Source organism: Dipodomys merriami, unplaced genomic scaffold (genome assembly GCF_024711535.1).
Source record: "Dipodomys merriami isolate MVZ:Mamm:240054 unplaced genomic scaffold, mDipMer1.0.p SCAF_28, whole genome shotgun sequence".
NCBI classification, from domain to species: domain Eukaryota; kingdom Metazoa; phylum Chordata; class Mammalia; order Rodentia; family Heteromyidae; genus Dipodomys; species Dipodomys merriami.
In genome coordinates, this window is record NW_027204270.1 from 18,605,160 (window position 1) to 18,619,320 (window position 14,161).

General features: G+C 58.6%; 1 protein-coding gene across 1 annotated transcript in view; it reads right to left on the reverse strand.

Annotated features, from left to right (window-relative positions):
- Positions 1-1,054: 1,054 nt before the first annotated feature.
- Positions 1,055-14,161, reverse strand: part of Padi1 (peptidyl arginine deiminase 1) — a 56,164-nt gene continuing 43,057 nt past the window's right edge. Inside the window, exons 9-17 of the mRNA XM_070037830.1 lie at positions 14,049-14,152; positions 13,187-13,310; positions 12,900-13,007; positions 11,146-11,297; positions 7,913-8,057; positions 6,419-6,512; positions 5,721-5,800; positions 5,218-5,343; positions 1,055-2,573 (exon numbers count right to left, since the gene is read on the reverse strand). Of these exons, the coding sequence (XP_069893931.1) occupies positions 2,340-2,573; positions 5,218-5,343; positions 5,721-5,800; positions 6,419-6,512; positions 7,913-8,057; positions 11,146-11,297; positions 12,900-13,007; positions 13,187-13,310; positions 14,049-14,152 (1,167 nt within the window). The 3' untranslated portion in view covers positions 1,055-2,339. The remainder of the gene's footprint in view (positions 2,574-5,217; positions 5,344-5,720; positions 5,801-6,418; positions 6,513-7,912; positions 8,058-11,145; positions 11,298-12,899; positions 13,008-13,186; positions 13,311-14,048; positions 14,153-14,161) is intronic.

Genomic DNA, 14,161 nt, shown 5'->3' on the forward strand with positions numbered 1-14,161 from the left:
CTCCTCACTTGCCTCCGAGCAACACTGGGGAAGGAGCCATCCCGGGAAAGTGGCCCGCGGCGGTCCCGTCCCTCCCTCGGGAAGTAGCCCAGGCCTACACTGCTTCCCTGGCCAACAGTCAGCTGTCAGAGGGGGAACTGGGTGCCAGTGGTCCTGGCCACTGAGGAGACTGAGAGCTAGAGGTGGGTAGTTCAAGGACAGCCTGGGCAGGAAAGTGTGCCAGACTCCCTCTCCAAAGTAACCAGTGAAAAATGTCAGGCTGGAGGTGTGGTTCAAGAGGTAGAACACCAGTGGAGCAATCCAACCAAGTGAATGTGAGGCCCTGAGTTGCAACCACACACACACACACACACACACACACACACACGAGTTCATTTGGACTAACCTTTTTGCTTCCTAGTCTACAACAAAAGCTAAAATAAGTGTGTATGGGGGGGGTGGTAATGGAGACACTTCAGGTGGCAGCAAGTGCCAGAGATTCAGGGTGACATCTTCCGGTTTAGGAGCCAAGTCTGCTAGGTGGGATTGACAGCCCCCCAGCTGCCCATCGGCCCAGGCTCTTCCCCCTCTCACCCAAACCGCAGACAGATGGAAGAGATACTCAAGGGCGGGAGAGGAAGAAGTGGGGCCTCTCCCTCCTGATACCATCTCAGCAGTCAGGCCCCAGGCCGCGTAGTATGTGCCATCCTTCCTCCTGAATCAGTGATGCTCCCCAGCTATCCCATCCCTCACTCTCCCCTCCTTCTTCCCAGTCCCTCACTTTCCTCCCCCCCTTCCCTGTCCCTCCCTCTCTTCTCCCCCTGCCCCTCCCTCACTTCCCCTCTTCCCTTCCCCAGCCCAGCCGGCAGAGGCCAAGGAGACGGCACTGAAAGCAATGCATGTTGATATTTTTTATTGATCAGACAGGGATTGACTGGTCCCCCAGGGCCTCTCCATGGCCCTGGTGGCCACTCCAGAACCCCCCCCCCATTTTGAGCAGCTCTGAGCTTCACTCCCCTCAACCATGGTCTTTCCCCCAACCCTCTCCTTTCCCCCTCCCCTGAGCTTCCTTCTCCTTCATGGCTCAGCCTCTCCTGATGAGTATGGGCTCATCGAGGAGGGCGTCCTGGTTCGAGTAGGAGCTGGCAAAAGGGAGCTCACAGAACCTTCTAGAAGGAGAGTAGCCAATTCCTGCAGGACCCTTGCAGATGCACGGAAGCCCTTGTTGACAAGAGGCTTTTTCCATCTGGGTCTCTCCAATGTTTAGCACCTGCCTTGGTCCTGCAGCCTGGGGGAGGGGAGGGCAGGCTGCCCTCCCACCCCCAAGTCTGCTCTGCAGCCCAGCCAGCCTTCCTGCCAGCACGGGCCTCTGACTTCACCCAGGGCCCAGCTGCTCCCGCCAGCCCTGGGCCCTTCCCTGGGAGGGGGCGTGGGCCTGGGGTAGAGGTCCCCCCCTTCCCTGCCTGCAGGGGGAGGGGGAATAATTAAAGACCATTAGAGGAAATTACACCCCGCCTTCAGAGATAAACCTAATTGTCTCCTGCCTTCTGTGGCTAACATCTTGGCCCCCACCCAGCCACATCTGGAAAGCCAGCTGCCTTCCAAGTCCAAAGTCCACAGTCAGGGGGCACCTGTGTCCAGATGCATGGGGCCCTGGTCCACAGTCACCTGTCCTCAGCCTCCTCCCTGGCCATCCCTCCTGCCCTGTCCTCCTCCTCTGAGCAGCCTCCTGGCCCTCTCTGCCTCTCCGTGTTTTCTAGCCAGAAGCGGCTAGCTAGTAATTAGAGGCTCAACTCATGGGTAATGAGCACTTTTGAAGATGGAGTCAGAGATTAAAGGGATTTCCTACTAGGCTGTTTCTTTTCCTTTACAAAACAAGTCCTCAGTGTGGCTGTTTCATACCCTTGTTTGCCTACCTAAGCTGAAGGGAGCTGGGGGGATGGGGAGAAGGTCCCAGCCTGGGGTCCCCTCTAGAGAGAGGATACCTCAAATCTCCCATTTTGTCTCATAGGAGCCAGAGGCCACCTGGAGTGGGGGAGGCGTCACCCCAAAGCCCAGGTCCTCTGGCCATTTCCCTCCACCCTAGGAGGTGTTTGAACTGAGGGGGAGCGATTCAGAGTGGGGTCTGCCTGCGGAGCCCCACACCCATGCTTGTGCATGTGATCTTGGATCTCGGGGAGCTGGGAGAGGAGGAGAGGGGAGCGGGAGGTCCATCCTTGCTGGTGTGGGCCGGTCGCTCTGGGGATGAGGAAGGGGGGTGTCCCCCTTGCCTGGAGTCCAGGGTGCCCCATGGCCGGCCAGCCAGCCAGCAGGCTCTGGGGCTCCCCGCCAGCAGGACGGCGGGCTGGGCAGGCGCGAGCTCAGGGCACCATGTGCCACCATTTAAAGTCAAAGGGTCTCCTGCGTACATTGGTGCCACAGTGGATTTCGCCCAGCAGCTTGTGGTAAGACAGGTAGTCATCGATGAAGACGCAGTGCAGGCCGAGGGGCTCCAGCAGTGCACGCACCCTCTCCTCCAGGCAGCAGCGGCCATGGATGAGGGGTCCATAGGGCTTGGGGATGCCCAGGTATTTGCCAAGGACCACCATGTTCACCTGCAGAAGACCGAGAAGACAAGAGCGGGGCTGCGTTGGCCGCCAGGCCCTGCCCCTGAGATATCACTCAAGCCCTGGCCAGGCAAAGCCAGCCTGGTCCTCGCCAGCATCCTGACCAGCAGGACTGCGGGCCGTGCTCAAGGGCCAGCAGAGAAGAAACAGAATCAGTGAGGTGGGGTGGGCAGGTTAACGCCAGCCAGAACTGTCAATCACACACTTGGCCAATCAGAGAACTCTGCTGTGGCAACAGCCTTGTGTCCAGAGATCAGGCTGTCTCCTTCAGCCAGGGCGTGTGTCCTGGCAGTGTCTGGGATATCTCTACGCTGTGAGGGGGTCCTGCACAACACACAGCTTGCTCGCTTGCCTTTGGCAGTCTCTGCTCGCCGCTCACCATCCCCGCTTACTGAACAGCTTACTGAACATCTATGCCCCAGCTGCATTATCACTAAACCTCACGGGGAACATCACGGCCACTCAGCCAGCTGGCCAGCCAGCTGGTGACTAGGGAACTTGGACCCAACTCATGCCCAAACCCATACTCTTTCTCCATGTTCCTCCAGAGTCAGGGGTCATCTGTGGGGCTGAGGAGTCAGGGCAGGGGGCTGGCAGCCCTCGGGACATGGAGTGTACCTCTGATGGTACCTCTGTTTCCCCTGGCAGCCGTTCTGGCTTAGGTCCCCAATGTGGGGTGTGTGGAGGATTCCTAGAGGAAATAGCCCCAGGTGGATGGAAGGGAGGGGCGGAACAAGGTGGGGGGTACAGGGTGCTCTTCATGATCATGGGACCCTCAAGCCCCTGGGGTGTGGGCCTGGGTTGTCCCAGGGATGGGGGAAGCTTTCCTGGACCCTGAGCCCTCCACCTGCAGTCTGCCCTTGGTGGCTATGCAGGGCATTCATCAACACAAAGCTTGTAGTGTGAATGATGGGACACAACAGGGTAGGGGCAGGGATGTGCTGAGTGGTCCCCACCACAGGGAGATTGCATCTTCCAGACTAGAAGAAGAAGAAGAGGAAGGAGGAGGAGGAGGAGGAGGACGAGGAGGTGGAGGAGGAGGAGGAGGAGGAGGAGGAGGAGGAGGAGGAGGAGGGAGAGGAGGAGGAGGAGGGGGAGGAGGAGGAGGAGGAGGAGGAGGGGGAGGAGGAGGAGGGGGAGGAGGAGGAGGAGGGGGAGGAGGAGGAGGAGGGGGAGGAGGAGGAGGAGGGGGAGGAGGAGGAGGAGGAGGAGGAGGAGGAGGAGGGGGAGGAGGAGGAGGGGGAGGAGGAGGAGGAGGAGGGGGAGGAGGAGGAGGAGGAGGAGGAGGAGGGGGAGGAGGAGGAGGGGGAGGAGGAGGAGGAGGAGGAGGAGGAGGAGGAGGAGGAGGAGGGGGAGGGGGAGGGGGAGGAGGAGGAGGAGGAGGGGGAGGGGGAGGAGGAGGAGGAGGAGGGGGAGGGGGAGGAGGAGGAGGAGGAGGAGGGGGAGGAGGAGGGGGAGGAGGAGGAGGAGGAGGAGGAGGAGGGGGAGGGGGAGGAGGAGGAGGAGGAGGGGGAGGAGGAGGAGGAGGAGGAGGAGGAGGAGGTCGCCATGTGTCATACTTCTGTTGTGTCCATAGCTACAGTTCTGCCCCTCGCCCTCCGCCCCCACCCCACCTTGTGGCTCCTCAGGGAGGCTCCCGAGTCTAGTGGGCAGCGCAGTGGGCAGCCCAGCCTCGCTGGCCCTCATTGCCCAGCAGCTGCCAAGCAGGTGAGTCCATGTGGTCTCCCCTGTGTACCACCTATGAGAGGCCTGAGCCATGCCATCGGGGCAGGCCTGGCCCAGGGACCCATTACCCCTGGGGAAGGACACTGGGGGCTTGCAGTAGCGGGTGGGGCAGGATCCTCCTCTCCACACCGTGCCTTTGGGCACCTTGAGTGGCTCTCGGCAGATGAGCCAAGACACAGAGATGAAGCCTGGGACCCACACTTCTTCCTGGCTTCTCATGGGTCGGGGTCCAAGCCCCCATGTCCTACAGGAAGCCCAGGGTCCTGGGGGTTAGGCTGAGGGCTGCCTGTGCACCAGAGTGTGCTCAGAGGCCCTCTCTGGCCAGGCCCAGGTGTCAGCTTAGTGACCCCTAGTTATGACTAGCCATGGGGAAAATCAATCCCCCCCTTCCCCCCTTGAGAATTGTCAGAATGTTTCCATGATTCTTCTTGACGCATGGCTAGCGTGAAGGAAGAAGAGGAGCATTTGTTCTGGTAGCCACGTGTGGCTGGTGGACAGGACATGCCAAAGGCCCAGGGGTTCTGGCTCAGTGGGAGCCCATGTCCTTGGCCAGCCCTCCTTAGGCAGGTTCCAGCCCCCACCTGCTAGAAGCGCCCCTTTCCCATCAGATGCCCATCTGGGAGAACGTTCTATCTCAGCCTGAGCTCCCTGAAGGATCCTGGGCCATCCTAACAGGAACGGCCCTAAGGAGATTTGTGGCTGACTTCTTTTGTCAGATGGGGAAACTGAAGCCCTCAGAAGGCCAGTAGCCAGGTCTCACAGTGAGCAAGTGGGAGGGCAGGGAAGCAGGCCCGCACCGCCTCCCCCTCCTCGGCGGCCCTCGGTCTCCCCAGTGAATCCTCTCTGTGTGCAGGGCATCCATCCTGGGGCAGCTCCCACCCACAGGACCCCGCGGGCCCCGCCTCACCATGTCGGGGAAGAAGGCCTCGGCATAGGCGCCCTTCAGGAAGAAGAGCTGTGGGATGTCCACGATGTCGCTCTCGACCAGGCCCAGCTCCCGCTTCAGCACCTCGCGGTTCCAGTCGATACATTTCTGGGGAGAAGCGGAGTGCACAGGGAGGAGGGGAAGGGGGGACGCAGAAGGCACTAAGATGTAAGTGGCTAGCCTCTCCGAGCCACATCAGCTCGGTGCCATAGGAGCCAAGGCTGTCCTAAGATGGGGAAACTGAGGCACAAGCAGCCTGAGAGATGGCACAGAGCTAAGGAGCAGTGGGGTTAGGCGGGAGCTGGGCAGTTTCTGGCTCGGGCAGGCCTTGTGGCTGTAACGAACACCCCGGTCGGGCTGTGCCTGGCACAGGGCCCGCACCATCCCAGAGTGTGTATTCTCTGTACAGGATTTCTCCGGCTCCCCCGGCTTCTCCCAGGAGGCTGTGGCTTGTTGGTCGGGGGCAGAGGGGAGCTTCCCCTCACCTGTACGTGGAGGCTGTCCTTCCTGAGGTGTCTGTCTGCCAGTAGCTCGTTGATGGTTCTCTTTGCTTTGTGCTTTAACCCTGCAAGAGAGAAACAGCTATCAGCTCAGAAGTCCTGGCCGAGGGAAGCCAGGGAGCAGCGGAATCCAGGCCAGGATTTCCTTCCGTCACAAGCTGGAAACCCCTGAGGGTGCCTGGCGCTGGCTGCAAGTAAGACCAGGGTACTGGATCAGCAATCCCTCGGGAAGGGACTCTGGGACTCGGCCTATTCATTAATGGCCACCCACCATCGACCTATTAATGGAACGCCCACCATCTCTGGGAACCGTCCTTAATTTGTTAGCACTCTTTAAACAGTCCTAGAAGGGGTTAATTACCACCATCAATTAAGAGAAGAGGAAGCAGTTCAGGGGGGTTCAAAGCACACCTCTGATTGGTCCCACAGCCTGCCAGTAGTGAGGCTGGGATTCGAACCCAGGGCTCAGGGCTCCTCCCTGTGCTCCTGTCCTGGGGGCGGGGACCCTGAGCTGGCAGGTCATCAGAGGACCCCAGGCCCTGCGGCCACACGCTGGCCCCAGCTTTGAGTGCGGGCATGGCTCAAGCCACCCCAGGCTCTCAGAGGAACATGGTGAAAGTGCCCAGGGCTGGCAGGGAAAAGCACTAGATCTCTCCCGGGGCAGGGGCGCCGGGGCCACTCACCATCAAACTGGGCTGCCTCCCCATGGCCCTCTTCCTTCTTCTCTTGGAACAGTTTGAGGCAGGCACTGGGACTGGCCAGGAGCAGCCGGAAACCCTGGCACAGGGGGAAGAAAATGGCTCAGTACACAGGAGACCCCCAAAGCCAGCAGGAGGCAGATAGCACACGGGACTCCCTTCTTCCCTGCTCCAGCCCACCCACCAGCCACAAGACCCCTCTACAACTCCATCCAGCTCCCAGTCCTCTAGGTGGTCCTACCTCCAGGCTTTTGCCTCTGCGGTTCTCCCGGCCTGGAAGGCCTTTTCTACTTGCCTACCAGGGAACTCAATTCCCATCTCCACCCAATTGGGGTGTCTCCTTCGCTGGCAGAGGCAGCCTGTGCCACTTCCCCATCAGAGTTCTCACCAGGGCTGGGTGGGATTTCGGGCCTCCCTTCTCTAGCTGCAGCAGCCCTCCCTGTGTCCTCTGCCAGGTCAGGGCCCACATCTGGGTGTGAATGTTACCCTGACACCTGCGGGCTGTGTGAGCCAGGATGGGATAATGACTCTTCTGAGCTGCTTCCTTACTTGCAAGATAGGACCGATAAAACAATAATAATAATAGTAGTAATAATAATAATAATAACAGGGCTGGGAGGGTGGCTCAGTGGTAGAGTGCTTGCCTTGCATGCCTGAGGCCCTGGGTTCAATTCCTCAGCACCACATAAGCAAAAAGAAAAAAGCCGGAAGTGGCGCTGTGGCTCAAGTGGTAGAGTGCTAGCCTTGAGCTGAAGAGCTGAGGGTAACGCCCAGGCCCAGAGTTCAGGCCCCACAACCAGACACACCCCCCAAAAAAATAATAACAGGCTTCTGAGAGGGTTGCATGAATTAAAGTGAATACTGTTTGCTACTTAGTTGGTGGCAATTTATGACCATTTATGACAATTCCTGGCTTTTAGCTGATGGGTTTGGTCTGAGTAAACTCTTAGCATTTTATGTATTTGTGTGTGTGTGTGTGTGTGTGTGTGTGTGTGTGCGTGTGTGTGTGTGTGTGTGTGTGTGTGCCAGTAATGGAGCTTGCATTCAGGGCCTGGGCACTGTCCCTTGGCTTTTGCACTCAAGGCTGGCACTCTACCACTTGAGTCACAGCTCCACTTCCAGCTATTTATTTATTTATTTTTGGTGGCTTATTGGCGATAAGAAGCTCACAGACTTTTCCTGCCCAGGCTGGCTTTGAACCAAGACCCTCAGCTCTCAGCCTCTGAACAATCCTGTTTACTCAGCTGAATAGACTACAAATAACTGTGCAAGGGAGCGAATGAATGTTCCCCCAGGGGGCCCCTCCTCCCTGAGCCCACCCTGATGACCCTGCCTGACCCCAGCCTCCCCCCCACCCCCAGCCTGGCCGAGCCTGCTGAGTTGATCTTGCATGGTGGCTTTGCCCTGCCCGGCCCCCAGGCTGGCCAGAACGGAGGAAGCTCCGGCAGGGGCGGAGGGGTGGGGGGGCAGGGGGCGCACCTTGCGGTCGGAGGTGGGCACGAAGCTCAGGAACTCATCCACGTGGCCCACGGAGAGCCAGTTGGAGTACAGCTCCACCGGCGCCTGCACCTGCTGGGCCTCCAGGAAGTCACGGACCGCCCTGGCCATCCGCCGCCCGCTAGACCTGGCCGGGAAGAGATACGCAGGCATTGGGGACTCTCCCAGCAGCTCTCCCAGGGGCCGCCAGAGGGGAAACTGAGGCTGCGAGTGCTGACTGGCTTAGCTTGGGGCCCATTGCTGAGCTAGAGTGAGACGAAGACCCAGAGAAGCCCAGGTTGGGGCAGGGATCTGGAGGACACCCCAAAGGAGAGGTCCAAAGCTGGCCATCACACATAGCAGCCACCCCTGAGTTGGGTCGCAAAAGGGGTATCCCAGACCCCACAAAGCCCCAGGGACTAAGCCAGGCGCCGGTGGCTCACACCTGTAATCCTAGCTACTCAGGAGGCTGAGATCTGAGGATCACCATTCAAAGCCAGCCCTGGCAGGAAAGTGCATGAGACTCTTATCTCCAATTAACCACTCAGAAAACCTGAAGTGGTGCTGTGGCTCAAGTAGTAGAGCGCTCACCTTGAGCTGAAGAGCTGAGGGACCGTGCCCAGGCCTAGAGTTCAAGCCCCATGACCACCACCAACAACAACAAAAAGAGGGTGGGGCAGAAGAAGCCCCAGGAACTGGCCTGCACCCTGGAGGTCTCCCTGCCCCAAGGGGAGCAGGGTGCCTCCATCCCACAGCCCAGGCTCAGAGACGCTGCCTTCTTGCTTGAAGGACATACAGCTTTTGCTCCGAGCCCCATGTGTCTTCATGGTGGGGCCTGGCTTGCCCAGGGAAGTTTCTGAAGAGTATAGGGGGGCTATTTTGGAGGGGACTCATCCTAGGGGCTGCTCTGGTTCCATGACACCCCTCCCTCACGTCCCAAACCTGTCTCCATCATGGTGCCCCTGCCTTCAACCAAAATCCTCCCTCTCCTCCTCCTCTCCACCACCAGAGGGCAGAGGAGGGCCAGTCCTTATCAAAGCCACCACCAGGGGTCGGAATTTCCCAAAGAACCTTCTAAGCGGGAAGCACAGAGGGTAGAGCACCCAAGAGAGCAGAGCAAAGGGAGGTGCATTTGTTGGACACCTGCTCTGTGCCCAGAGTACGGGCACTAGGTAGCTTCTTCAATCCTCTCTGTGGCCCTCATTACCATCTGGAGGTGAGCTCTGCTGAGCTCTGTGGCTCCTCCCTCCTCCCAAGAGCCCCTCCCACACTCAGCTCCAGCCCCACAGGGCCTCCCTGCTTTTCTTTCAAGGTCTCTGGCATGTTTCTTCCCCAGGGCCTTTGCATGTGTGCTGTTTCCATTCCCTGAACACTTTCCTAGGTGGCCACATCTTTAACTCCCCTATTCCCTCATCCCCTGGGGAAGGGATGAAAGCAGAGGAGCTTTGCCCCCCTGTCTCCTTCACTTGATTATAGACACCCTTCCTAGATCATTCCTGGATCCTCCACAGCCACCCCCCCCCCAAGCCTGTCACTTAGGAAGCCTCAACAGTATAGTCATTGAACTAGACAAAGACTATAATGGGCACAGACGGAGTTCCAACCCCGTGGGGCCGCCCCAAGCTTTGGTCAGGTAGCCTGGGTAAAGCACAGCGTGGAGGTGCGCATAGAAGGTGGTCAGTAAGTTTTCTCCAATGAGCTCCAACCTGCTCAACCTGGGCTGAGCTACATCATGCCTCCCAATGGCGGTTTTCACGTTCTTTATCCTGGTCAGACAGCTGGAGCAGGGGGAGGAAGGGGTCCCTACTGGGCCCGTTTTACAGCTCAAGAAACAGAGGCATGCATCTAAAATAAGTCATTGCTTCAAAATCCATCTACTGCTCACTTGGCTACCCTAGGATTTTCAATCCTGCCAGGCAGAAAATGAAGTCTTTTTTTTTTTTTTAATTGAGCACCTATTATGTACAGAGCATTGTGGTAAGTGCTGGACAGGACACTTAGTCCTAATCATTCATTGGGAAGTAGCCACGAGGGCACTCAAAGCCAAGGTCACCTGATTCCAAAGCCCAAGCTCCTAACTCACAGGTCTCTCCCACTAGGCACAGGAAGTCCGGCCAGAAGTCTGGAGGCCTCTGAGTCCCGATGGGTGGCAGGCTCGGCCATGCTGTGGTGTCTGTGCGTGGGGCACTCAGCTCTGTGCCTGGGCTGGTGCCAGTCAACCTCATCTCACCTGATTCCCAGCCCTGGCCCCCGTGGGGTCCCCGCGTGAGGCTCCGTGACTTTCCCACCATCCTCCGACTCCTCCCGGCCTGGGACCAGACGCCAGCCAGGGATTGGATGGCAAGTTGGTGCCCACCTAGGCTCCGTGCCAACCCCACAGACAGGAAGCTGCTTGGGGGTTTGTGGTGGGGAGAGGGGTCCACCGGACCCCAGCAGCCCGGCCCCGCTCTCCAATCTTGGCTCCCTGCAGGCAGAATATGAACTCTGTCTGCTTGGGCAGCTGAGAGGCAGCTGGCTGGACACGAAACCCCACATGCCTTCCGTCCTGCCCGGTCCCAGCTGCCATGCTGTCAGCCATCCCTCACCTGCGGCCACCTGCCCTAGATACTGGCGGAGCCTTTTGAGTTTCTGCCAGGACTGTAGCTATGGCGACAAGTCCTGCCCCCTTTCAGGACCCTGCTGAGCTTTCCCAACAGCTAGGAGGTCTTGCTTGTGTGTGTGTGTGTGTGTGTGTGTGTGTGTGTGTGTGTGTGTGTGTGTGTACACATGTGCACGTGTACACGCTCTAGTCTAGGGTCCAGGGCCTGGGCACTGTCTCTTAGGTTTTTTTCACTCAAGACTAGCACTCTATTACTGGAGCCACAGCTCCACTTCCAGCTTTTTGCTGGTTAGTTAGAAATGTAATTCTCACAGACTTTCCTGCCCAGGCTGATTCAAACGACAGTCCTCAGATCTCAGCCTCTTTCTTGAGTAGCTGGGATTCCAGGTGTGAGCCACCAGTGCCTGGCAAGATCTGACTTTTTAATCTGTGGTCAACTGCCGTGTTCAATATTGGTAACGAATTACACTCATCCAACTAGGTGCATCAAAGGCCTCAGGGCCACTCCTTGGGTGGATTCTACTTCTGAGTCTCTAATTCCGGGAGTCCAGGCAGCCTGTGCAGACTGCCTCCCAGGCTGGGGAACTGGGGGTGCTGCCATCACCCCGTGCCCCTCCCCCCCAAGCTGGCCACTCACTTGGGGAAGCTGCCTCCGATGAGGACCCGGCCCAGTGGGTACTCCCTGCCACCCACCGTGACCGGCGGGCTGACGTCCAGGTTGCCAAAGGAATCCAGGCTGGAGGGGCCGGAGAACTGGTCCTCCTGGGTCACATAGCCGAAGTCAGGACCCTAGGGAAGGAAGAGCAAGACCCCGCCCCAGCAGGAGGGGCAGTCAGGACAGAAAGGAGGAGCATCCGGAGCCTCCTATACCCTCCTCCCCAGCCCGAAAGACCCCGGTGCTCACTGTGACTAAGGCCTAGCCTCCAACACTGGGTAACAAAGGACACGTCAGCCACAAAGAGAGAACTAGAAAGTCCCCAGTGTCTGGAAGTCAAGCAGCACCTATCTAGAGAACCAGAAGTCTGGGTGTGAGGCTCAAGTCTATAATCCCCACTACTTGAAAAGGCAGAGATAGAGAGATCCAAGTTCAAGGCCAGCCGTGCCCCCCACCCCAAATAAATAACTAAAAAATAAAACAGAAGAAGCTTGAAAGACTTCATCGCAACTAATGTCTGGGTGCAGTAGCTCACGCCTGACATCCCCAGTGACTCCAGGAAGCTCCAGTAAAAGGATCCCAGCCCAGGCCAGCCTGGATAAAACAGCCAAGGCAAAGGGGGCTGGAGGCATGCTTCAAGGAGTAGATAGAGCACACGTGTAGCATGCACTGAGTTCAAAAACAGAAACAAAAAAACCAAAGTCAAGCCGGGCGCCAGTGGCTCATGCCTGCAATCCTAGCTACTCAGGAGGCTGAGATCTAAGGATCGTGGTTCAGAGCCAGCCCGGGCAAGAAAGTCCGTGAAACTCTCATCTCCAATAAACCACCAGAAAACCGGAAGTGGCACTGTAGCTCAAGTGGTAGAGCGCTCGCGTTGAGCTGAAGAGCTGAGGGACAGCACCCAAGCCCAGAGTTCAAGCCCCACAACCGACAAAAAACAAAAAACCAAAGTCAAAGAACAAACCTAAGTGCATGGACGGTAAGTGGCATGCCCAGCCATAAAAAAATGCAGTGATTAAAAATGGTGGTGTTCCAGGGGGTCCCCGGCACCCCCAACACACACACAGGAGGACCAGAAAAGGCTGGAGAATCTTAGCTTCCACATCAAGCAAATCTGACCCAAAGACAATGGAAGATAAATTTACAGAGAAGCAGCACTGGTGGCTCAGGCCTGGAATCCCAGCTACTCAGGAGGCTGAGATCTGAGGATCACAGTTTACCATCACCCCAGGCAGGAAAGTCCAGGAGATTCTTATCCCTAATGAACCAGCAAAAACCTGTATTAGAGGTGTGCTCAAGGGGTAGAGTGCCAGGCATTTAACCAAAAGGCTACCAAGAGCATGAGGCCCTTGGTTCAAGCCCTAGTTTCGGGAAGGAAGGAAGGAAGGAAGGAAGGAAGGAAGGAAGGAAGGAAGGAAGGAAGGAAGGAAGGAAGGAAAGAAGGGAGCTGTTGAAGATTCATTGCAGTGGGTTTGGTCTCCTCAGGGCTGACTGACCCCTCTGTTCGTTCCCCTACTAAGAGCCTCTTACCTGGGGGAACTTTGCTCTTTTGCACCTCTCAGAATGGGGAGTTGTCTATTTGCATGGCATCTGCATGTCATTTGCATAAAAGTTACATTTCCCACCCCAGTATCCTTTACCCCTCCCCGGGCTCGAAGGACCAGGTGAGGCCTGACCAGGGACCCCCACAAGAGGCCTCCCCCACAAGAGCTCCCCAGTCTACCCTTCGCACACACCAGAATCTTCTTATAGGGGAAGTCCCTCAGGCCTCTGTTTCGAGGGGAGTCGAAGACCACGGGGAAAGATTTGTGGGGGGCTTCGATGTAGCCAAACTCCATCTCATCCTGGGCAGGAGAGAAGACAGAGCCACAGAGGTGATGAGGATCGGTGTCCCCAGCTGGCCTGGGGCAGGACAAGAACAGGGTGGGAGGGATGCCTCCCGGGACCCGCCCCCCCCCCCCCCCCCCGTCCTAGGGGCCCAGCCCCCCTCCCCCACCCCAGCTCTTCTCTTCCCCTCACCCACCTGGATCCAGCGGTCATTGCGATTTTCCGCCTGGGGGCAGACAACCAGCCTGCACTTGGCCTTCACTGCCAGGTAAGCCATGTCGTCCAGAAACTTCTCGTTGGAGCCATGGGGATCCATCACGCTGCAAAAGAAGACCACAGCTCGACTCAGCCTGCCCGGGGCCCTGGCCGCCCCTGGGTAGGGCCACCAGCCGGGCCGCTGGCTGGGAGACGCGTGTGCACCCGTGAGAGCGGGGCTGAGTGTGCCCGAATCACAGCAGGGGACAGGCACCTGGGAGGGGCCCAGGCCAGAGCACCAAACCAGCCAGGCGGCCCAGGGTTGCCAGAGGGCAGCCTGGGGTCCAATGTCACCAGTTAGGGTGGCAGCGAGAGGACCCTCAGCCCTGCCCACCACTGGTCCACGTGAGGGACCCTGAGCGGAAGGCCAGCGTGTGGAGGACGGCAGACAGGAGGAAAGACCTCCGGATGGAGGCCCGCCCTCCCGCGGAGGGGTCCGACCTCCCGACGCCGCCCTGGACTCCCGGAGCACCCAGGAGGCCGGGCCTCCTGTTATCTGCAGGCACGGGAGTGAGGCTGGTCGCCCGTGGCCTCCTGCAGCCTGAGCAGGGCCTGGCCCCGCTGCCCAGGCCAAACCCCAGTGACCCGGGCTCTGCGATGGGACGGGGCAGGAGCCGGGGCTGGAGCGGGAGCTGTGACCTCGGTGGGGACCCAAGCTGCCCAGTCGTGAAGCCAAGAACTCCAGAGCCACCTGCTCTGCCCTCCTCTCTCCCGGGTGCCTGGATTGTTGGAGGAGAGCTGTCCTGCCCAGTGTGTGTGTGTGAGACTCATCTGCACACACACAACCGGGGGAGGGGGCTCACCTGCACACATACAGCTCCAGGGGGCGCTGCGTGTTAGGTGTCATGATCCACGGGGCCATGCGGAAGCCCACGGTGTCTGTGAATAGCGCCACCTCGGACAGGGCCTGGGGCAG